Source organism: Toxorhynchites rutilus, chromosome 1 (assembly GCF_029784135.1).
Source record: "Toxorhynchites rutilus septentrionalis strain SRP chromosome 1, ASM2978413v1, whole genome shotgun sequence".
Lineage (NCBI taxonomy): Eukaryota > Metazoa > Arthropoda > Insecta > Diptera > Culicidae > Toxorhynchites > Toxorhynchites rutilus.
Window position 1 is genome coordinate 150,130,524 of NC_073744.1, and position 25,930 is coordinate 150,156,453.

At 40.9% G+C, this 25,930-nt stretch overlaps 1 protein-coding gene across 4 annotated transcripts in view; it reads right to left on the bottom strand.

Annotated features, from left to right (window-relative positions):
* Positions 1-4,921: 4,921 nt before the first annotated feature.
* The window catches only part of LOC129770347 (calcium-binding mitochondrial carrier protein Aralar1), a 53,692-nt gene continuing 32,683 nt past the window's right edge, over positions 4,922-25,930 (bottom strand). For 3 of the 4 annotated variants that reach the window (XM_055773123.1, XM_055773101.1, XM_055773131.1), the window contains exons 4-10: positions 25,652-25,875; positions 25,331-25,369; positions 24,545-24,711; positions 11,082-11,200; positions 10,844-11,014; positions 10,350-10,788; positions 4,922-10,289 (exon numbers count right to left, since the gene is read on the bottom strand). In XM_055773123.1, the coding sequence (XP_055629098.1) occupies positions 10,018-10,289; positions 10,350-10,788; positions 10,844-11,014; positions 11,082-11,200; positions 24,545-24,711; positions 25,331-25,369; positions 25,652-25,875 (1,431 nt within the window). In that variant the 3' untranslated portion in view covers positions 4,922-10,017. The remainder of the gene's footprint in view (positions 10,290-10,349; positions 10,789-10,843; positions 11,015-11,081; positions 11,201-24,544; positions 24,712-25,330; positions 25,370-25,651; positions 25,876-25,930) is intronic. The other variant, XM_055773112.1, reaches the window with a different exon arrangement.

The window sequence follows — 25,930 nt, forward strand, 5'->3', positions numbered from 1 at the left end:
CCCTACTCCATTCTGCAGAACGACGAGCCTGTTGCAGACGCTCCCAATGCAGGAAGTTCCGGTACATCGCAGGGTGCCATTAGGAAAAGAAAAATTACTTCTTTTCCATCACTCCCCAGAAAGAAGACCGAAACTTTGTTGGAATGTTGGAATGAAACCTCGTATCGAACGTGCTGAGAATAGACCGAAGCAAGTACCTCCTGGTTTAAGCGGTTCTTCTACGCACCAGGGGTCCTCAGCACTTCCCGGAGCAGAGACCAACACGTCTGTTCCTTTTTCGCGGTCGAGGCAACAGCCACAATCTGGCTTGCTTGCGCTTTCTGACCTGGTGGACAATATTTTAAATGCTTTAAATATAAATGACCCTCTTAAAAGCATAGTATTATGTTTGCTTCCGATTGTGAGAACATTTTTGAAAGAAAAATGTGGTTTTTTAGCAGCGTTCATTTCCCTCGATGCCTGATTCAGTGCAAGAGGTCAAGGATTTGACCACTGTAATACAGTGGAATTGCAGAAGCATCATCCCTAAACTAGATCAATTTAAATTTTTAATTCATAGTTCTAACTGTGATGTATTTCCCCTCTGTGAAACATGGCTTTCTTCAGCCGACGAACTGAATTTCCACGATTTCAACATTATTCGCCTCGATCGAAATGACTCGTTTGGTGGCGTACTATTGGGGATCAAAAAATGCCACTCCTTCTATAGAGTCACTCTCCCATCGATGACAGGCATTGAAGTTGTCGCTTGCCAGACACAAATCAATGGCAAAGACCTCTGCATTGCCTCGATATATATTCCTCCAAGAACTATGGTTGGCCGCCATCAGTTTTTTGATATCATCGAGGCACTGCCGGAGCCGCGGCTAATCTTAAATCCGCGGCTTAGGTGACCTCAACTCCCATGGAACAGCATGGGGTTCACTCTACGATGACAACCGTGCCACTTTGATTTATGATCTGTGTGACAACTTCAAATTGACAGTTTTGAATACTGGGGAAGCAAATGAAAATTCCAGTGCCTCTTTCAAACTCAAAGATCCTTGTTCCGTGTATGTCGCTGAACTGGGTGCGATATATTACGCATTAGGGATCATTGAAACACTCGACCACTATTTAATTTTTTCAGACAGTCTCAGCTCATTAGAGGCAATCCGCTCAATGAAGGTTGATAAACGCTCATCTTATTTCCTAACAAGAATAAGACAACTATTGAGTGTTTTGGTCGAAAAATTATTCAAGATTACCTTAGCATGGGTTCCCTCTCATTGCTCGATTCCGGGGAATGAGAAAGCGGACTCGCTAGCTAAGGTGGGCGCTTTAGAAGGCACTCTTTTTGAAAGGCAAATTGCTTATAATGAATTTTTCCACATTCCTCGTCAGTATACGCTCGTAAGTTGGCAGCGCATGTGGAGTGGAGATGAGTTCGGTCGTTGGTTACACACGATTATCCCTAAGGTCTCGACGAGGGCATGGTTCAAGGGATTGAATGTAGGTCGTGATTTCATTCGCGTGATATCTCGGCTTATGTCCAATCACTACAACCTAAACGCGCATATCTATCGCATTGGGCTCGCAGCAAACAATCTTTGTGATTGTGGCGATGGCTACCACGACATCGAGCATGTTGTCTGGTCGTGTATCCAGTTCCATGCTGCTCGCTCTCAGCTCTCTAGAGCACTAAGAGCACAAGGCAGACAATCGGATATCCCCGTCCGGGATATCTTAGGTAGCCGTGATCCTGATCTTCTGCTTCATCTATACCTGTTGTTTAATGATGTTTCCTTCGTTGTGTCCCCGTTTCATATCCCTCCTATCCGATCGATAAACTTTTACTTAGTCGCGGCAATACATACACACACTCTTCACAGATACACGGGCCAAAGGTTGTGCAGTCCACTGATCATTCAACAAGAGCCAAAGGTTGTACCGCTCATGACAACTCTACACGAGCTGATGATTGCGCCGGCTAGTGACCATTCTAAAGGGTGTGTCACATCAAATTGCATCACGGAAAAAACGCTGTAGAAATTCGCCCAGTAGACCGATCCTTTTGAAAATTTTAGACAGTAAAATAAAAACTATTGAACAACTTTTGGCCTTTTCTTTTTATTCATACTTCGAGCCCAAGCCCGTATGCTCGCACCTTCCTCTTTACCCCGTCCATAAGGTTCTGTACAACGTCAGGTTGTAGTTTTTTTTTTGAACAGAAATCCATTTTCTCTTGAAGTTCGCCTCCGATTTGACAACTTTTGGGTTCTTCCGGAGGGCCTGCTTCATAATCGCCCAATATTTCTCTATTGGGCAAAGCTCCGGCGCGTTGGGCGGGTTCATTTCCTTTGACACGAAGGTGACCCCGTTGGCTTCGTACCACTCCAACACGTCCTTTGAATAGTGGCACGAAGCAAGATCCGGCCAGAAGATGGTCGGGCCCTCGTGCTGCTTCAATAGTGGTAGTAAGCGCTTCTGTAGGCACTCCTTAAGGTAAACCTGCCCGTTTATCGTGCCGGTCATCACGAAGGGGGCGCTCCGCTTTCCGCAAGAGCAGATCGCTTGCCACACCATGTACTTTTTGGCAAACTTGGATAGTTTCTGCTTGCGAATCTCCTCCGGAACGCTAAATTTGTCCTCTGCGGAGAAGAACAACAGGCCCGGCAGCTGACGAAAGTCCGCTTTGACGTAGGTTTCGTCGTCCATTACCAGGCAATGCGGCTTCGTCAGCATTTCGGTGTACAGCTTCCGGGCTCGCGTCTTCCCCACCATGTTTTGCCTTTCGTCGCGGTTAGGAGCCTTCTGAACCTTGTATGTACGCAGGCCCTCCCGCTGCTTGGTCCGCTGGACGAATGAACTTGACAAATTCAGCTTATTGGCGACATCCCGGACCGAACTTCTCGGATCACGTCTAAACTGCTTAACTACGCGCTTGTGATCTTTTTCACTGACGGAGCATCCATTTTTGCCGTTCTTCACCTTCCGGTCGATGGTTAGGTTCTCGAAGTATCGTTTTAGTACTCTGCTGACCGTGGATTGGACGATTCCCAGTATCTTACCGATGTCCCGATGTGACAACTCTGAATTCTCGAAATGAGTGCACAGGATTTATTCACGACGCTCTTTTTCGTTCGACGACATTTTTCCAAATTTACGAAAAATTGACAGTGAAGCATGGCCAACGTGATCTATACACTCTCATCTGATTATAAGCGAAAGCTGAAGATATAATTCCTAAAAATTACATTTCGACAGCGTTTTTTCCGTGATGCAATTTGATGTGACACACCCTTTATCCTGGATTCCTCGAGTCAAGAAAGACGCACCACGCTAGATATGAGGTACAGACTAGGGGGGCGTGGCTGATTAATGGTCAGCTGCATCCCAATAGGAAGTATCCCGTGTCGGGCACACGTACAGAGCATTGGAGACAGCAACATCCCAATTACGAAAACACTTGTAATACTAACCTCGAGCCAACCGCGAGTAATCGGTTACATATTACTAACATAGATAATAAGAAAAATTGTATTGAACTCCCGGCCCCGTGAGGCTAACGCCATATGAGCCTTTATAAAAATATATATTTTGGATAATATGACATATAATATAAACTGATTTATTTTGTTTATGCTTGTTCTTGAACTTATTGGTGGTTGGGGTCTTTTAAATTGATCATTCAGTTTTCACAAACCCATGCTTGGTTTCCGAATTAAAAGTGGCTTCAAATTACAACACATTGGCATTAACGAATTTTCTCGATAACAAGAACTGCTTTCTTTGGTTGATAACTGAAAATTGACTGACGTTACATCTGCATTGTATAGAAAATCAACTAAGGAGCAACATGATGAGCTATGTATTTCCTGCTGCTCTGTTCTTATTTTAAAGGACTTTAATCCGAAGGTCATCCGTCCCTGTATTTACTGTTGGTTTTTCAGAACGCTTCTAGCTCGTTTATTTCTCGACAGATCGTAGAGTTCGTCTCCATAACCTCAGTTCATTTTCATTTTTATTTACTTTGTTTGCGGAGACTACAAATCTTACAATTCATTCGTCTCCGAAACCACAGTTTAAGGTACGGTAATGTGCTCAATAGTGAAATATATGATAGTGAATGAGCTGATAACCACCTATGCATTCCCTATCACAGCCATCATTTTGATTGTATTTAAGATATGTGCATACGCCGAAAGATGCCCGGCGTTGAACATTTAATAAGTACAAATCCTTCAGGAAAAAAAACGTAAAACGCAAAAACACAACACCAAAGGTTCTTTTCAGAACCCCCAACATGTTCATGAAGAGTAAACAGTAAACTAATCCATTTTTCAGGTAGAAAATAAAAAATATATTCGAAATATATATTTAGCAAAAGCTGTCCCCTTTGTATAGTCCTACGTCACTCCGGTTATGTCCCCGACATTACCCACCCGTCATTTTTTTGCAATTTTTTTTCAGCGAATATTAATTTTAATCTCAGCAAAAATCATCTGACAAATTTCATAAACATTAGATTCCTTTCAAGGTTGCCACATTAGAGGTCGTACATTTAGAAGAAGCAGTTGCGTTGCCTTACGATTCAAGACGTATGACATGAATGAATTATATGGGATTATTGTCAGCGAAGTTCTCGATTCATTTTCAATTTATTTATTTAATTCAATAATTCCATGTTGTTACAGGATATTCATCCCTGGGAAACACAATTTTTCTACGCTTTCAAGGTTTTTTTTGTGTCCTACATGCTTAGAATCAAAATAAAATGCCTTTGATGTTTGAATATAAATGTGAAATGTTTATTCTATGTTTGAAGGAAAGACAACCCTTATCAAACACAATAAATTGGAAAAATTACATTCGATTGTTCAAAGATTGATCCCTACGCTGTTTACAGAATCGATCGTTTTCTAAAGATCGCCCAATCCTTCACGCAGCTTTTTTTGATAATGCGTCGAAAAGTTGGTCATGGGATTTTCGACGCCATCAAGGATCGATGTTCTTCGTATTTCAAATTTTTGCAAAGATCCGAAAAACTGATAATCAGAAAGTGAGATGAAAAGTGATAATCTGAAACATCAGTTAAGTATGGCGAGCTCATCCCAGTCAAACTCCAACAAAATTTGCCGAGTTGTCAAAATGTTTCTTATTGACTGTTTCTGATCACGGCATTTAATTTGTTTGTCCTGGATCGCGGCAACGGTGAGCAGCCCTCATTAGATTGAATTAACACAGCGCAGCAGATGTTGTTTAGGGGTTGATTTTGGTGGTTGATAAACAAATGAATGTTCCTTTCGCTTAACCATAATTTGTTTCCACTCAATGCTGCTGTAAATTATTCATCCTGCAATTATTGGGTTCGATTTGCTTCAAAACGGCGTGTTTCCATAGCATTTATAAAACGATTCGTATAGGAAGAGATGCGATCCATTCAATGTCTTTCCGTCAAATGGTGTGGAACCCATATATCGTAGCGATTTACGTAACCAAGCTCTACCAGATGCTCAGGAACGGTGGTTTCAGATACCTGTAGTGAGTCTGATAATTCATGTCTCGTGAACCGATGATTGTTCTCGATCAGCGTCTCGAGTAGATTTTCATCAGTGGCGACATGAACTTTCCAGACAACCCAATATTTAATAAATTCAGAAAAGGATAAATAAAGAGAACACACCCAACGATACAACACAGCAAACTCACAAATAGAAAACGGTATGAGTAGTAGTTATTCAACTGACATTAATAACATTCTCATCGAACGCTGAATTTCACTAGGTGAGAATGTTTCCAGTAAAATAAAACTTTCAAAGATTTTTCACCCATTGGAATTTATTTTTTTCCTTTCCATCTTGTTCCTAAGCATAATCAGCTGCAGTTTGGTTGCTATGCAAAATCTCTTTGATTTCTCACTTGAGTTACTTCTTGTGGTGTAAGGTTTAACTTTCTACAGGATTCACAATAAAAAAAAAATTTATGGTTAACAAATGGAGAAATGCTTACGCCATTGTTCATCGTTCAAATGCATTAATAGCCAGCATTTTCCCCGACTGTCTTTCTTTTTTGTTGTGAGGGAGCTTTTGGGAAGGTGGAGTAGAAAAGAACTAGTAGTGCATTACTAACAGTAGTGTAGATAAGAATTTTACGAAAATTGCCAATGATCCGATCGTATTGTAATATATGTATATCTGCTTTTATCGTGAGGTAAAATTGCTTCAAATACAATTACTCCTATTTGCTATGTAATAATCTATATGTTATATATGTTTGCTGTCTCATGATCTTACTGTTTTAACCTTTTGTGTTGTGCTAAATATACGTGTTGTGGCTGTTCCGTCAGCTTCAATTGGTTGATAAACAGTTCTGTTGCAAGGCTCTCCATAGAAGACATGCTATTTGCCCTTAAGACCGCATTGTACTTTTTAAGGTATTATTAGTGTTGAATGATAGAGTAGATTAAAGTGCGCTGTATTTTCTAGATGGTGCGTTTTGGCTGATATATTCGTGACGTGTTTTTCGGAAGATAGCGTTACTGCATTTTATGGCTAGTGTCTTTTTTTGTTAAACTGCAAAATTTTAAAGTATTATAGTTGATTGTGAAGTTAAATGCTAGGAACACTTGCAAGCGGAAACTGAATCACACATTTACAACTCATTGTAACAGATAGGAAAAACCTTGCGTAACAACTGTTATCAAATCAATCATTTCAAATGAATTGCGACTAAACTTGATGGATGAAATTCATGCGAGCTACTATAAAAACAGCACTGAACGGAGTGATTGTTGATTTCAACAAATATAAGGTTGGGGAAAAAGAAATCCATTATTTTCTCATTCTTCTTTCTGATGTTTTTTGTTTGTTCCACTAAATTGTGAGTTACAGGGCGTGAACAATGGAAATCAACAAAGAAAAAATTCCGTAAATTTTACATTTTTTCTTTAACAGAGGCGATAATACAAGCCAGGTGCTTTTGGATGCCGACCAATTCCTTCTTCATGTTCAATAGCTTAAGCGCTTCCAGAAGAGTCTTCGGGACAGTTCCAGTTCCAGAGAGAATGACTGGAACAATTCTTGGGACCTCCCTTAGCCCCCACAGTTCGATCGATTTTGCGATCGTAAGTCTCCTCTAGATTTTGGTTCAGTGGAATAGCGATATCGATTACGGTGACTTGTAGGTCGCTCTTGTCGTATACCTGGCTTGTGATGTATCGATAGGTCGGACAGAACAATGCGATCCGAGTACAGCTTGAAACAGTGATTTTCCAAGACAGGTGCAGGTGCAGGTGCAGGGAATTGGGAACGTTGTCTTCCAACAGACCACATTGGAGCTCCAGTGGTCTATGGACAAAGCGGGTCACGTTATTGAGGTGCTCGGTGAGGGCTTCGTTGGCGAAAAAGGGAAAGCCTCCCATAATACGCTCTATGTTTTCTTGGGGATGGTGGCACATTGACGTCTTGATGCCAGACGTACCGCCTGCAGTTTCTTGTCGCCATTATCCTGTACTGGATGGCTATCATGTCGGCCTCTATTACTGAAGAGAGTTCACCACGCGTTAGCCACAGATTAGATGCGACCTTGTCGACGTGTGGCCGCTCCTGATGTTGATGGTGGGCACCATGCACTGCCTTCTGCTTCCAAGCTGCAATCTTCTGTTCCACTGTCTGTAGATTGCAATGGTGTTGACACTGCGCTTATGCCAATCCTCTGTATCCTCTGTCAGCGGTGCAGACAGCCCGGTATAGCGCGTTTTGATTGGCGCGTTCTGCAAGTACTTGCGCAGTTCTCGCACCTGGGCAACACACAGTGCGGAAATGTCGGCGATTCCAAGTTCCCCTTTCTTGCGTGGTAGTGATACTCTTTCCCGTGCCGATTGAAGATGGTACACTCCGGCCTCTCTGCTTAACATTTTGTACAGACTCGATAGGCACGTTATCGGTCTGTACTTTGATGGGTTCGATGAGTTGCTCTTTCGGAAGGAGACAGGTGAGCCAGGGTTGGCGAGTTCAGGTAGATTTTGTGGGTCACGTAGCACCTTGTTGTAGCACTCAGCTATCTTTGGATGTACAACGGTCAGCTTTTTGTTCCAGAAGTTCTAAACACCATCGGAACCCGTTGCTGGCCCGTTCCTCGGGTGCCGCGAGGCTCCGGGACATCGTTTTTTTCGACTATGATAGCTGGCACCTATTTTATTCCACCACAACTCTCCTCGTACTGTACTGGGATTTCCCAAATACCAATCCAGATGTTCGTCACATCGCCAATATCTGACAAACCTTCTCTGTAGTCGGACTTCTCGTCGCTTATGAAGTCGTAGAACGCTTTTTCGTTATCTCTGAACATCCGATTTTGTTCTTGGCGCTTTGTAGAGTCAGTCAGTTGCAGCTCCTCCATGTTCTCAGCATCAAATAAGTGCGGCGAAAGAAAAACGTGCTCGTTCATGAGCTTTACTGCACTTGTCAGTCTGCGGGAACTCTGCAACTTCGGGATCCTGGGAAGCGACAAAGGGTCCGGTTTGGGTTGAACCCGGCTGGTAGCCCGCTCTTGCACATCTCTCTTCAGCCGCTGGTCACTTGCTCTTACGCCCGTTCCAGGACCAGTTCTAGTTCGGGGACCCTTTTAATATTCTTCTTGATCCAAGCTTCATTTCATGAGTATATCTCCTTTTCCCGGGAGACAGTGGGGAGAGAAGGTGTTTTAGAGTCCTACCCTGCCAGCATGACGTTTTCGGGGCGCCGCCCTTAACATAGAGAACAGACGCACCCCTAAGTCTCCAGTGACCCGGGAGACTTTCCCCGGGAGTGTTATAGCGCTCTGACTCGTTCGCATCTACTCACTTAACCACCTTCAAAAACCGTTTTTCAGAGCCAAAACCAGGCGTGTGTTCCCAGTTCACGCCCAATCTATAGAAATGTCATCTGATCTTCGTTAAAGCGTTAGATAGGAACAGTTGAGATCAACGGGCAGGCTCCTACCCTTGCTGATCCCCATTTATTTTATTTATCTTTTATTTTTTTAGGTGCAATATACTAAATTTGAATCTCTGTGAACTACTGGATCGTTTGAAGCTAGCGATTGACCAGAATTGGCTAACAGAAGAGGTGTTGTGTTCCATCAGGACAACGCAAGGCCACACCACTCCGGAAGCTTAATTGGAATGGTTTAATGCGTCCTCCATATAGTCCGGACCTGCCCCAAGCGATTACCACCTTTTTCTCGCATTGCAAAACTTCCTGAGTGATAAGAAATTGGGATCAATAGAGATTTGTAAAAATCTAGAGTTTACTAGAGTTTTTCGCCAATGAAAACCAAGCCCTCTATAAATAAGGCTTTATGAAGTTACCTTTAGAATGGAAAAAATACAACAAAACGGTGTATATTCAACCCAAATCGGACAATCTGAAACACATTAAACAAAATTTTAAATTGCACGCAAAAATGATAGATTTCTTTCTCCCCAACCTTATATTTTCCGCGAACAACAATTTATCATTACAATTGTTAATCTCACTCAATAGATGAACTAAAACAGCACTTGTTGAACCACAAATAACATACATACAAATTTTCCATATTCGAAATACTCCAAGATTGTAATGTTGTACCAATGGATTAACGGGATTGACAATGTTTATGGCAGCTTGAAAACGTTTTAAAATCATTTAGAGTAAAATTTAATAAAATATACAATGATATTAGGATAGAACGTTAGAGTGAAATCTGACAATACTTCTAAAAACTTTATTTGTATGTGTGTTTCCTGTGCCAAAACCTTACGATCGAACTAAAGTATTTGTTTGTGTTGGTGTGTTTCTAATGTTGGTATTGCTCACCAACGAGCCTCCAATTCCTGATTCAAACTGTTTTCTTGCTACTTTTTTCCTACCTCAATAAATACTTGTATGTTAACATTCGCTCACCACCACCCTCAGTCTCACATCCTCTGTTCGCTTCCCGATAACTCTACCAGAAAAAATTACTCCAGCGCTCATTGCCTTTCCTCTTCTCACCACGACCCCACCAAGCTAATCAAGACTGTTGCTGTTTCAAAGGCAACTTCACAGTCGGAGAGAAACGTGGTAAGCACAAGCCAAACTTCGTTTCGATTCCGTTCAACATAGGCAGTGCCGCCTGGTAGCCACCGATATGATCCGGGTTAACCTTCGTGAGCTCAAGTTTGGCTGTGGTCACGTCCGAACCAGCGGGACGCGATCCGCCAAAGTCCACGTACAGCAACCGTTGGAGCAGTTCGTATGAAACCAGCGTAACGCCGAACTGAGGTGATGAACGGAAGACACGAGCTGAATCAAGATTTAATAAAATTATCAATCGTAGTGACGATGTCAAACCAACGCCCTTACCAACTGTTCCCTTCCAAAAGGCACGTGGTCCCTCTTCGGCCATGATTTTCCGCGCCGCGTCAATCACCCCGCTGTAAGTGGTCTGTCCCGATCGAGCGACAACCTGGAGGCGTGTTTTGATCACGTCAGCTGGCGTCACAAGCGAAGCCGCGGGAACACCGGCAATCGCACCGGCCGCGAGCAGTGTCAGTGGATGATTGTAGCCTTGTTCGTCGGCGAAGGCAGCTTTCGTGTGGGCATACATGGGGAAATATATGGCGGAAAACGGTACATCACGAAGCAGACATGCCCGGGCTCCCTTGTACAGCCCGAAAAGTCCCAGCTCTCGGACAACATTCCAAGCCCGCACCTTCGCTCCACCAGCAATCTCTCCCGCGACCTGCAGCCGTATCTTGACAATCTCTAATGGGTTGGTGAAAATTACCTGGGAGGCTCCAGCCTGAAAAGATGTCGTTACAGAAATTGGAAAGTCGTTTCAGTGAAAATTTACTTACACAGGCACCAGCCGCGATTTCCGCCCAGCGGGGGATAATGCCCTGTTTATCCGTAAGCTTATCCCGAACGAAATCATTCACCGTTAGTTTGATAGCCTTCTCCGGCGCTACACCCATAAGCTGTGGCACCAAACCCCGGTACAGCCCGAGGAAGCCCTCGTGACGAATTACCTGAAATTAGCGGAGGCGGTGGGTTACATCCACGGTTGATCGATATGCTTCCCCATCATGTCATTACCTTTTTACAACAATCCCATGAGTTCCGATAGGCTACCTCACCGATGAACGAACCTGTTCGCTGATTTTGCATCCGAGTTTTGACCAAATCGATCGGATATACGGCGGTGGCCCCGACGGCTGTGGTGTACGAAATCAAACTTGTTAGGCACGTTTTAAAAAATAAGGAGAAACATGTTGGAACGATGGAACGATGGAAACATATTTTTTTTTTAAATTATAGATATCTTACACTTGAGAATAGAATAGAGGAAGAACATTATAGTTTGGTTCCAATGCACAATGTTTCACTAATTATTTCAATATTTATATTTTTCAAATGTCTGCAGCTTCCCAATCGGGATTTATAAAGTTGTCTGACCTTGTGGATCAAATCTTCACGTGTTTTAATGTTTCCGACTCCATCAGAACCATTGTCATATCAATGCTTCCAGTATTAAAGACTATTTTGCAACAATTGATGCAAACATGGCCCCTCCTTGCAATGATTATCTCTCTTGATGTCTAATTCAAATAGAGAGGTCGGAGATATCACTGTTTTACAGTGGAATTGTCGTAGTCTTATCCCTAAATTGGATACATTCAAATTTCTAATTCATAAACTTAATTGTGATGTTTTTGCTCTATCCGAAACCTGGCTCTCTTCTCAAAATGATCTCTCTTTCCACGATTTTAATATAATACGCTTGGACCGCGATGACAGATACGGAGGGGTACTATTGGGGATCAATAAGTGTCACTCATTTTTTAGAATTGACCTTCCACCTATTGGAGGGATCGAAGCTGTTGCTTGTCATGCAAACATCAGAGGCAAAGACCTCTGTATAGTCAGCTTGTATTGGCCTCCGAGAGCTGCGGTTAGCCGCAAGCAACTTGTTGACATGTGCTCACTCCTTCCTGAGCCACGATTGATCTTAGGAGACTTCAACTCTCACGGAACTGCCTGGGGGGAACCGTACGACGATAATCGTTCATCGTTGATATATGACCTTTGTAACAGCTTCAATATGACCGTTTTGAACACTGGGGAAACAACACGTGTACCTAAACCTCCTGCTAACCCAAGTGCTCTTGACCTCTCGCTTTGCTCGAATTCACTATCGTTAGATTGCAAGTGGAATGTAATCCAGGATCCCAACGGTAGTGATCACTTGCCAATCAAAATTTCTATCACCAATGGGTTGAATTCTTCTGAATCAATAAACATGGCATACGACCTCACAAGACACATTGACTGGAAAAAATATGCGGACGCGATTGCTCTAGCCATCAATTCCAGAGATGGTTTGCCTCCATTGGAGGAGTATAACTTCATTTCTCGTTTGATCTATGACAGCGCGGTTCGCGCTCAAACGAAACCCATCCCAGGTTCCACTATTCGTCGAAGGCCTCCCAATCCATGGTGGGATGGCCAGTGTTCCAAGCTTTATGGAGATAAATCGAATGCATTTAAAGCTTTTCGGAAACGTGGAACCATTGAGAATTTTCAAACGTATTTGGACCTTGAAAATCAATTTAAAAACTTGATCAAAGGGAAAAAACGTGCTTATTGGCGAAATTTCGTGGGAGGTTTATCACGAGAAACATCAATGAAAAATTTATGGAAAGTGGCTCGAAACATGAGAAATCGCTCTTCATCCAATGAAAGCGAGGAATATTCACATCGATGGATTTTTAATTTTGCACGAAAGGTTTGTCCCGATTCCGGTCCAGTGCAAAGAATTATTCGAGATATACCACAAGATAGGTGCGATCTTTTTTCCGAGTTTTCGATGGTAGAATTCTCTCTTGCTCTCCTTTCATGTAACAATTCTGCTCCGGGATCGGATAGAATTAAGTTCAACTTGCTGAAAAATCTCCCTGATGTGGCGAAACATCGCTTGTTGAACTTATTCAATCGGTTTCTGGAGCATAATATTGTTCCAGATGATTGGAGACAAGTACGAGTTATAAAAGGGGCCTTTGATTCTGTTTCAATAGAGGTTTTGTCAGACAAATTACAATCTCGGGGTCTGCCGCCTCTATTGAATAATATGTTATATCACTTGCTTTGTGAGAAACATTTGAACTTTTCTCACGGAGATTCGGCAGTAAGTCGGGTCTCTTACATGGGACTCCCCCAGGGCTCATGTTTAAGCCCCCTTTTGTACAACTTCTATGTAAGCGACATTGACAATTGCCTTACACAAAATTGCAGCCTAAGACAACTTGCAGATGATGGAGTGGTGTCTGTCGTAGGATCAAACGAATCCGACCTGCAAGAATCCTTACAAGATACTTTGAACAATTTTTCAACCTGGGCCATTGGGCTAGGGATCGAATTCTCCACGGAGAAAACAGAGATGGTGGTTTTTTCTAGGAAGCATAAACCAGCAAAACCAAAGCTTCAACTTTTGGGTAAACCGATCACTATATGTCATTCAAGTCATTCAAGTATCTTGGGGTCTGGTTCGACTCTAAATGTACTTGGGGGGCCCATATTAGGTATCTGAGTAAAAAATGTCAACAAAGAATAAACTTTCTCCGTACAATTACCGGCACCTGGTGGGGAGCCCATCCCGAAGATCTTATAATGTTGTATCGAACAACTATTCTCTCAGTGATGGAGTATGGCAGTTTCTGTTTTCAATCAGCTGCCAAAACACACCTCATTAAACTCGAGCGAATTCAGTATCTTTGTCTCCGTATCGCATTGGGATGTATGCCCTCAACGCATACCATGAGTCTCGAGGTTTTGGCAGGCCTACTCCCACTAAAAGATCGCTTCAATTTATTATCTCTTCGGTTCCTCATCCGGTGTAAGGTTATGAACCCATTGGTGATCGGAAATTTTGAGCAGCTGATCGAGCTAAATTTTCATTCTGGATTCATGAGCTCATATCATGAATTCGTCTCCATGCAGGTTAATCCTTCTTCGTATATTCCCAACCGTGTTTGTTTTCCTGACTACATCAATTCCTCTGTGCATTTTGATCTGTCCATGAAGCAGGATATCCATGGAACATCAGACTATCTTCGATCGAGGATCGTTCCAACGATCTTCGATGCAAAGTATGGGGATATCAATTGTGATAATATGTACTTTACTGATGGGTCCTCTATGAATGAGTCCACAGGATTTGGAGTGTTCAACGAGTTTTCTAGCACCTCACACAGTCTTCAGAATCCTTGCTCAGTGTATATTGCTGAATTGGCAGCGATACACTGGGCGCTGGACAGCGTCGCCTCACGACCTGTTGAACACTATTACATTGTAACGGATAGTCTTAGCTCTGTCGAAGCTATCCGTTCAGTGAGGCCGGAAAAGCACTCGCCGTACTTCCTTGAGAGAATACGAGAAATTTTGAGTGCTTTATCCAGACGCTGTTATGTCATTACCTTTGTCTGGGTCCCTTCACATTGCTCAATTCCGGGTAATGAGAGGGCTGACTCATTAGCAAAGGTAGGTGCAATTGAAGGCGATATTTATCAGCGTCAAATCGCCTTCAATGAATTTTATTCTTTAGTCCGCAAAAATACCATAGTTAACTGGCAACGCAAATGGAACGAAGATGAATTGGGCCGGTGGCTCCACTCGATTATCCCTAAGGTTAGCCTCAAACCATGGTTCAAAAGTCTGGACTTGAGTCGGGACTTTATTCGCACCTTCTCCCGACTCATGTCCAATCACTGTTCGTTAGATGCGCTACTCTTTCGTATTAATCTTGCCGACAACAATCTTTGTGTTTGTGGCCAAGGTTACCACGACATCGAGCACGTTGTTTGGTCGTGCGAGCTGTATCTTGTTGCCAGATCGAATTTAGTAGTCACCCTTCGGGCCCGAGGAAGGCAGCCCATGATGCCGGTGAGAGACGTGTTGGCTCGGTTAGACCTTGATTACATGTCCCAAATATATGTATTCCTTAAAGCTATCGATCTTCGTGTGTGATTGTCCTTACACCCTTAGTTTTTCCTTTTCCTTTTCCTTTGTGAGAGATCGGATCCCTTCTTAAGAATAAGATGAAATGTAAATACATATTAGATATAAGATAGGTTTAAGAATTGAGTGTGATGAGTGTGATTGAGAGTGTGATTGAGAGTGTGAGTGTGATCATTGTCAATATATCCTCATATCCCCTCCTTTTCCTGAAGAAAATATGTCACCCTTCTAAACTCGAGTCGACCGCGAGTAATCGGTTTCCTATATTATTAACATTAGAATTAAGGAAAAATGTTTATATACTAGTAACAATACAGTAAGGAGTTCGGCTCCTTTAAACCTATGTAACTGAGCTTGTAAAAATAAACGATTTAAATTTAAAAAAAATGTCTGCAGCTAAATAATGTTCTCCCAGTAAATTCTGTTCTACGGCTTCAATTGTGTTGAAATGTCTACAAATGTCCGTTTACAATTGAGGGAATTGCAAAAAAAAAGCTTCCTGAGTCTTGTCCGGACAATACGGAGTATCTTTCATGTTCAAAGTATCCATACAAATGTATTCAGCTGATTTATAATAAGTTAGGAACTGAAGCTTTTCCACAAATATCCATAGTGAATCTTTTCATAGGCACTCTTTTATCCCATTAAATATGTCATGTATCCACAATAACATACAATTACGTTTGATTTTCAGCAGAAGTACCGACCACCCGTCGCATGTATTATTTTGTTGTATAAACTGACTCAATCTGTCAATTTATTTTTTTTAATTCGTTTATTTTTACAGGGTTAGTTACATAAGTTTGAAGGAGTCGAATTCTTAAATAATAATATAATTCTTAAATATATCCGCGGTGCGGATTATCCTTTCTTTCTTTCTTTGTTTTTAAGAGGCTTTAAACTTTACAGTTCATTCGCCTCTTGCGGATTATCCGCGAATGCGAGTTCCTTAGTAATTCTATAAACCTTCCCGAAATTTGTCAGTGAGTGGTAGGGTCTTGCTCTTTTGTTTTGGCCATGGCTTTCACATTATCTGGTCACTGATGTAAGCGACCTTACAGATGGATAGTTCAACAATTTCTGTATTGATAAAACATAGTTTTCATGCTAAAATATTTTTTTTTCGTGTTAGTACCTCATTTTTAGCCCTTTTTTGCGTTATCCGCGATTTTCGTTATACGCGGTGATCTAGCCCGACTATTTCGCGGATAATCGGGGTTCTACTGTATAGAAGGGTGACATTTTTTTTCAGGAAAAGGATGAGATATAAGGGAATTGTTACAATGTTGATGATCACACTCAATTCCTAAATCTATTCGTATATCAATTGTATATTTACATTTCAACTTATTTTACTGGCCAATTACCCGCAAAGGAAAAAAGGAGGAAGGATATAGGGACAATCACACACGAAGATCGATAGCTTTAAGGAAAACACATATTTGGGACATGTAATCAAGATCTAACCGAGCCAAAACATCTCTCACCGGCACATTGGGCTGTCTTCCTCGGGCCCGAAGGGAATTATCTGAATTCGGTCTGGCGACCAGATACACCTCGCACGACCAAACAACTGCTCGATGTCGTGATAACCTTGATCACAAACGCAAAGATTATTGCTGGCAAGATTGAAACGAAAGAGTAGCGCGTCTAACGATCAGTGATTGGACATGAGTCGGAGAACGTGCGTCAATTACTTAGCAGGTAGCGGGTGTTAGCTCACTTTTAGCATACGTTGGCACTCTGATAAGGTATTTAACGTTTGATCGGAGATATTGTATTACGAAACAGTTGATCAATAATGCCTCTACACACACTTTGTCCATTGGTCCTTTTCCACGATAACCCTACTGGAAGGCTTCATACGGAATAGAATTAATATCTGTCATCGTGTCTTGCGTTATCGCTTCACTGTTACCGAAGCGGGGTCTATCCACCGATGTCTTGGATTTCGGAAACAATCAGAAATAGCAAAGATCTAGTGAGTTTGAATTTGGGAATACGATCGCATGTTTCGTTGAAGGTCAAAGTCAATGACATTTCGACTCAAGTTTAGCGACTACTCTTCGTTTAATGAAGATCAGATTTGTTTAATTCCCATACTATCGACATTCAACGCTGCAGACTCCTTTTCACATCGAAAATCATCAAGTTGTTCACAAAACTCATTCTTGAAAGTGTTGCCCATCGTTAGCCACATTTTCCCATCTTTCATGCAGCACACGAATTTTTTTTCCGGAAAAATTGTAGGCCTTTCGAATTCTATCTAGCTGACCCTTCACAATTTCCTTTCACTATAAATTTCCTAGTACTTCTACAATAACAATATCAAATTATTTTTAGACACAATTCTCGTTCAAAATTTTCCAATCACTTGCAAATAACATGTTTCTCCCTTACATGGAATACATATTTGATACAGAAAATATAACAAAATTATGACATCTCAGACATGACGATTCCTTCCTCGAGTTTTGTGCTTACCCCTTTGCTTGATTAGTTCTCGGAATTGTGTTTCATTTGTATAACAGCCTCCCCTTAAAGAGAGGGGAGGAGTGTCGTACCACAATAAAAACATTTCTTGCCCCTTGAAACCTCCATATGCCAAATTTGGTTTCATTTTCTTGCTTATTTCTTAAGTTATGCAGAAATTTGTTTTTCATTTGTATGCTAGCCTAACCCCCCCCCCCCCCCCCTTAGAGGGGTCTCGAACTATCATAAAAACTTTCCCCGGCCCCTAAAACCCCTACATACAAATTTTCATGTCAATCGGTTCAGTAATTTCCGAGTCCATAAGAATCAGGAAGACAGACAGAAATATACAGATAGATTAAAATGGGTGTGGTCTCTGCCGATCGTCATCGATCGGAAAAAAATAATAGTCAGGAAGGGCGAAAGATTTAGCGATTGGAGTACTACGTCGCATTTAGTGTTCCTAGATACGTTTTAACGACTGGACAAACGTTGCGCAGCACCTGATCGTGTCTAAGCTTAGCTCGACTCAAACGTTGTGTTCCAAAGCGAGCACCTGTGATCGGATCACCAAATACACAATGGGCCTGATCACGAACGTCACTTCACGGTGAAAACGAAGTGAATTGTATACAACGTTATTACGGCTGCCACCGTGTGTGTAGAATCTGGAAGAGTTCATCCGTCGTGACAATTTCGATGAACACGGTGTTATTATGAATATCACGATACTGTCACGTCACGAGGAAAAACAAGTATATTTGTCACTTGTGTTTTAGATGGTGAAAGCTAGTCACGCGGAATGGAGTAAGTTTAATTTCTGATTTATTTAGCTTTTTTGCTAACATTTTGAATCTTGTATTGCTTTTTAAGAAAGAAAAGATGAACAAACAGCAATTTACCAGCTTGGTGCCATTTTTAGAACGAAATCCTGACATATTCAGAGGACGTATATTTGTTTATTTGGATTCGATAAATGCGCTATGGGATGTAATTGAGGACTAAAAATGTAGCTCCCGTAGACCGATTGAAACATGGCGAAAGGTCTAATTTCGATTGTCCTAAATGAATAGAATTCTTTTGTTTCTATTTTAAGGATCAGACTAACCCCATAAAATGGCAATGGAGGCCACTGGCCCAAAACGATCATTATGATTGATATAATATTGATTTGTTGATATTTTGAATATAACATAATAACTGTAATGTTTTTTTCAACATTGCTGAGTTGGTTTTTGTAATTAAAATATTCACAATTGGTGAACAGGACCTGAATCAGGTCGATAGTTACATCGAATAAGGCCATTGATATTTTGTTTTTACCTAATATATAATTCCAACGATATTGTTTTGAAGACATACTTTGAATGAAAGAATTTTCAAATTTCAAATAAGGAAAAAATGAATCAATCATTGCAAAGCTTTTAAATTATTAATTTTCAAATTGTTCTCTAATTCTTTTTCCATAATTTTGATATCCGTCTAAAGAAAATCTGAATCATTTTCTGCTTTTGGCAAATTCCTTGAAACTCATCAGATGTTTCATATGAAAATTATGCTTCTGACGCTACTGACCAGTTTCTGTTTAAATAATTATCTCAAACCTCATGTCCCGTATATCAAATTACACGAGAATGGGAACGATAAGAGGATCAAACTTCAGAATCCCATATGGGAGTAGCTCAGATTATACAAATTATATACAGATTATATAAATAAATTCGGGTTTATTCTGTGATATAGAAGATATTATTATTCATCAAAATTGTAGAAACGGTTCTTAAAAAATGATTTTAACGTTGACCTATACTAAATACTTTTCACTATTCAAACGAGTTAGACAGAGCTATGCAAGATATCGATTATTAAGCTCATACTTTATCTCTAGAGTAATTTATAGAAAGAGCAAATAAAATTACATTCCCATATGTTCAACAACTACATTATTCAAGAACAACCAAGTATTCCTCCTCATCCTTGAACCAGCATTTGATTCAGCAAACTAACGTACCAAGCAAATGATTCATGGAATGAGTCCGAATAGATTGCATTGAAACACCGAATCATCGAGGTATAATCGCAAACTTGTCATTCTAAAACATACGTTCAATTAAACGGAATATTATCTCATACACTTATTAATTTTACCTACATAACGTTCAAACGTCCGAAATTATGCAACCGACATAACGGTCAAACGCCCAAAATTATGCAACTGATATGTCTCCTATAAACGGGAATGAACTCTTTCACTTCACGGAGTTTATTTTTACACGCCACTGTCCGTGACAATGATGATAGACATAAAAAGATTAAGTGAAGTGTAAGTGACGTGAAAGTGTTTGTGACAGTGATGTTCGTGGTCAAGCCCAATATTTCTGATGCGATGTTTTTGACTAGAATTTACTACTATCTAATTAAAAACGGTGGGATTCTATTTGCTTTCTTGAATGGCATGGCCACCATTTGTAATCAAAGTGTTCCAATATTAAAAGTTACTAGCATCATTACAAATATTACATTATAGTACATTATAGTACTTAGTTGAGATTTACCTCTGAGTTATCATCAAGAGACATCGACGATGATGACTCGCCGAATGCTCTTAATCAGTGTTTGCCGATTGATCGTTTGGTCAAATATGATCTCACAGAAATCATTTCCCCCGTGACATTCTTTTGCTTTTACGTGCTACAAATCATGACACAAAAGAGAAAGAGGCAACTCTGCTTCGGTTCGCACTTCATGATACACGAGCAACGAACCAAAACCGTCGTGAACAATTTCGGTGCAGAAAGTTTATATTCTTCTTTGCCTCTAATTCATTACATGTCGAACCTCTCCATGCATCATGAAGCAGCAGGATCGTACGGACTACGCAAAGGAAATGATTCATATTCAATTAATGCAGCAGATCCAAATCCACAGCATTGCCAATGTTCCAGTTTAAACTGCATTCTTCCAGTTTTTTTTCCTCGATCCAGTCATCCAGTTGAACCCTAAAATATTCCAGTTTTTTTGAATATCGTCCAGTTTTATTCAGTTTTTATATGTGTGCTCTAGTTTTACCCATTCGATGTAAAATAAATTTAAAATTATAAATATTATCACACACTCAACTTCAATAGCCTAGCCTACCTAAGAAGAACGAGCTACACTGTCTTTCAATTTATATAAATATCAGATGTTCTAGGTCCCACAAACCGTTCTGAAGTTACATCTTGGATGACACTAACGTTCCCAGTGGAACTTTGCCTTCTCAACGTAGGTATTACTTGCGTCATTTTTATCAGTAGTACTTAGTTAAGAGTTCTATGTCGGATAATACTCCTTGAATGTATTCTGGAGTGACAAGCTCTAGAATACGCGTTACCACAGTGCAAGTAGGAAGAAATTTCCTTGCCGAAAAATCTCCCGGCCAGAATAGGAATCGAACCCGAACCCCTCGCATGATGTGGGACGCTAACCACTCGGCCACGGGAGCACCATTCCCCTTACATACTTTGCCTAAATTATATATGTACCATTTTGTTTATTTTGCAAGAATGCATACTATGCATATATTTTTTCAAAAATACTTTCTCGAGCAAGAGGAACTATTTAACAATACCTCATTTTGATCTTGATACCAAAATTTTGTTTGAACAAGCCTGATAAAGGGTGTGTCACATCAAATTGCATCACGGAAAAAACGCTGTAGAAATTTAATTTTTAGGAATTATATCTTCAGCTTTCGCTTATAATCAGATAAGAGTGTATAGATCACGTTGGCCATGCTTCACTGTCAATTTTTCGTAAATTTGGAAAAATGTCGTCGAACGAAAAAGAGCGTCGTGAATTAATCCTGTGCACTCATTTCGCGGATTGTTGTCACATCGGGACATCGGTAAGATGCTGGGAATCGTCCAATCCACGGTCAGCAGAGTACTAAAACGATACTTCGAGAACCTAACCATCGACCGGAAGGTGAAGAACGGCAAAAATGGATGCTCCGTCAGTGAAAAAGATCACAAGCGCGTAATTAAGCAGTTTAGACGTGATCCGAGAAGTTCGGTCCGGGATGTCGCCAATAAGCTGAATTTGTCAAGTTCATTCGTCCAGCGGACCAAGCAGCGGGAGGGCCTGCGTACATACAAGGTTCAGAAGGCTCCTAACCGCGACGAAAGGCAAAACATGGTGGGGAAGACGTGAGCCCGAAAGCTGTACACCGAAATGCTGACGAAGCCGCATTGCCTGGTAATGGACGACGGAACCTACGTCAAAGCGGACTTTCGTCAGCTGCCGGGCCTGTTGTTCTTTTCCGCAGAGGACAAATTCAGCGTTCCGGAGGAGATTCGAAAGCAGAAACTATCCAAGTTTGCCAAAAAGTACATGGTGTGGCAAGCGATCTGCTCTTGCGGACAGCGGAGCGCCCCCTTCGTGATGACCGGCACGGTAAACGGGCAGGTTTACCTTAAGGAGTGCCTACAGAAGCGCTTACTACCACTATTGAAGCAGCACGAGGGCTCGACCATCTTCTGGCCGGATCTCGCTTCGTGCCACTATTCAAAGGACGTGTTGGAGTGGTACGAAGCCAACGGGGTCACCTTCGTGCCAAAATAAATGAACCCGCCCAACGCGCCGGAGCTTCGCCCAATAGAGAAATATTGGGAGATTATGAAGCAGGCCCTCCGGAAAAACCCAAAAGTTGTCAAATCGGAGGCGGACTTCAAGAGAAAATGGATTTCTGTTCAAAAAAAACTACAACCTGACGTTGTACAGAACCTTATGGACGGGGTAAAGAGGAAGGTGCGAGCATACGGGCTTGGGCTCGAAGTATGAATAAAAAGAAAATGCCAAAAGTTGTTTAATAGTTTTTATTTTACTGTCTAAAATTTTCAAAAGGATCGGTCTACTGGGCGAATTTCTACAGCGTTTTTTCCGTGATGTAATTTGATGTGACACACCCTTTATAGGAAGTAAATTACCAATGAATAATACCAAAAGATTGAGATAAATAGCTTCTTAATACCAAAATTTGATAATTTCAATACCAAACTAATACTTGTGCAGTGTTGTTTTGGCACTGAATGTGCTTATTTGAGTATTGAAATAATATTATGTGAAGTTGTTTATGGTAATTTTCTTTGGTATTTCACCTCGTATCTCATGCTAATCAGTGCCTTTTTGAAGTATCGAATTATTCGTTCCTGCTCGAGTTGCCAAAACGATGTGTTCATTTTCAGCTACTAAGAAATCAAATGAAACCACACCAACCTTTTTTTTTGTTATTCTACATTCTTCGTAAGTGTGAAAAATATAGCAACAATGATGTTCAAAATGAACACTAAAAGACACTGTTAAAAAAAGACAGAAGATAGAGGTCAGATTCGATGCAGTGATCTATAGCCTGAAAACTTGTCCCAATGTATCTCAATCAATCACATTATCAAGCAGTTTTGTGACGAACATCTATTAGCGATTTTATGAACATGAAGCGATAAACTCGTGACTCTTCCAGTTTTTCCAAATAAAATCATTCCTCAAATATTGTTGCACAGTAATGTTCGAGTGGTGGGAAACGTAGTTTTGATCTGCTCGAGTGATATGATTAATTAATAGTTTGTTTCGCCATTTTATGAACTACATATAAATAATACACGAAGCTTCAAAGAATTCTATTTATCAAGAAATGGAATAAGTAACTGAGCCTGTAAAAATAAACGAATTAGTAAAAAAAAATGGAATAGGTTAAACAAAGTCTTAGCCGGTCTTCTTCAAGTAAAACGGTTTTACAGGATCCAGTTTCCGTTTATTCTAATTCTTTGCTTACAAGTATGTTGAATTCAATCGAAATCGAAAACTGTTTCAATCAATCAATTAATCAATACAAACAAATGATTACTAAGCCAACGATGGTCCCACGTCAACCTTGCGGTTATATCATGGATGTAACCGCAGTATTGCCGTTTGTATCGTACGGCAGCTGTGGGACCGAGCTTCCTTACCAATGACTCTCAATGACACTCCAGAATGGCCTATAGTGGTACGCAATCACGAGGCGATAGGGTGATTCGACCGATGCACCGAACTCAAATGGCGGATCTAAATCCAGACACGGACTCGAACAAGGAGCCACAAGGCTCTGTTGTCTAGGTACGAATTAGCAAGAACTATATTTGATTGTAGTTCAATTTCTCACACCACTCACGCTTTTTTTGATAAAAGTAAAACTCGGAAAATTTTTAGAACAAACTAAAAAAATCCAATTCCAATCGTCACTAGAACTTATTCACTCGGCGACTCAAAAGGAAAAGATCGATTGGGTTTTGTTTCGTGAATTCGAACCCTATCGAATATTCTAGAATGTATTTTGTCTTTTTCTCTTCCTTCTTCCGGCTTCACGAATAAAGATTCGTGACTTTGTTCCCGCCGCGTCATATTCGAAATATGAAGGCTTCATCGACTGTTTTCTTTAAGTCTGAATCCATTAGGTTGTCTACTACTGGGCGTCAAATTTGCTTAAATTTATTTGAACGACTATGCTCGTGTCAAGTTCCACTCGTTCAATGTAAATTAATCTGTTCAATGAAGTCCGTGCCTTATCAATTATACAACGTAGTGGTTGCCCGTTTCAGTAGTGCTAATTTTGGCATCCAAGACAAAGAGCGCCCTGGATCGCCTAAAAAGTTCGAAAACGATGAATTGGAAGCATCAGTGGCTCAAGACTTGTATTAAGAGCTAACGAGTTTACTGCAATTACTCTAGCAACAATTTCCAAGTGCGTAAATTGATGGGAATTCACCCACAAACGAGGAAATTGGGTGAAAAAACGAAGGGTGTCATTCATCACCAGCAATTGAAACCAAATCACGGAGGTGTTCTGTAGGCAAAAATAAATTGTTCGTTTGAAACAAGCGTTATCTTTGTGTAAAGAATCGGTTTGATTCATTCCGGGTCTCACATGAAAAACAGGTTGTATAAAAGATAGTGGGAAACGAAAGTTCGTTTCATTTAATATCTGATTTAAAAATCAAACTACCATCGTTCCTCGATCCAGAAAATCTAAGTTTACTAAAACCATCGCTACTTACCGCCAGCAATCGAACCAAGCGTAAATCGGTAGGTGCTCTCCAGCAGCTGAATGAAGATGGACCGATCGGCTGGCGATTCCACGGCTTTGATTTCTGCTAGCCGATGTGTGATGTGCTTGGTATAGTGCTCCGGTGCAATACTGCTGAGATCGCCGTAAACAATCCGTCTGCGTGCCAAAGCATCAGCGCATCCCAATACGGTGTGCAGGATTTTCGAGACGATTTTATACACAAGCAAAACAATTTCCAATGGGTTTTGTTCAAAAAGAAAATAAAAAGAAATAAAATAAAACATGACAAATAACCGGGTACCAATAATAAAAAAGGAATAAATAAGAGAGTCGGGGGGAAAAGAAAAGACAACATTAACAGAACCATTGTAAACGAAAACCACAAGATACATCGAGAAAAGCGGGGGGAAAGAGAAAAAAACACAAATGAAACACAGTATGAAAATACGTTCGGATGGAAACAGACTTCGAGAGTATCTATTCCGTGTCACCGTGATGTTGAATCGAAAAAAAATCTAATTGGATATGATACGAGATTCGCTAGGCTATAAAACTTAAAATCTTAAAACTTACGAATTGTTTCACGATTCGTAAGAATCTCTTTTTTTTTGGTTTTAAGGTTTGCGTACTTTGGGTTTATGTGTCAAAGGAATCTAAACGCCTAAAAGTCAGTTCTTGTCTCAAAAACCTCTGAAAATGAATGAGCATTTTTGTTTTCGCTTTGTTGGCAGGATATAAAAACAGGTCATGTTACTGGTGTGCAAAGATAACTTGCCTATTCCGCTCAATTACTTTTCTACGCTTCCACCAAACCCTTTTTGCCATCCGTCGTTTACAGTTTGCGGAATAAATTTGCGGATGGGGAGGCGCAAACACATTCGAGATTGGGCGGCATTTTCAAGGGGAGAGAAAACAGTAACACGAAGTGTTATCATACGTGTGATTTTGGCGCTTTTCATTAATCCTACATAAGTTGAAGTAAATGGACGAATTAACGAATACTGTTAATTTTGTGGTCAACCAATCGTGTGAAGAAACATCCGAATTATTAATGTTACATACGTCGCTTCTTGTCAACAGGACCACCACGACTTACCCGGTCTGATGAATCGCTCCGGTTAGCTGGAACAGGATGTCAATTTCCAGCGGGGTGATTTGACTCATGGTTTGGGCAGACTGCAGCAGTTCATCCTTCGTTATCGAATCCGTCCGACTGCCCCCGGTTGCGTTCAAATAAATCCGTTTGATGAGCTCCATATTGTTTAGCAACGAATTGAATGCCATAAAGTACGGGAAACTGACTTTGTGCCCCTCGGTTACCTTGAATGTGAGTGAACAGTCCGCTAGATTAAACCACAGAGTACGCTTCCAGTAC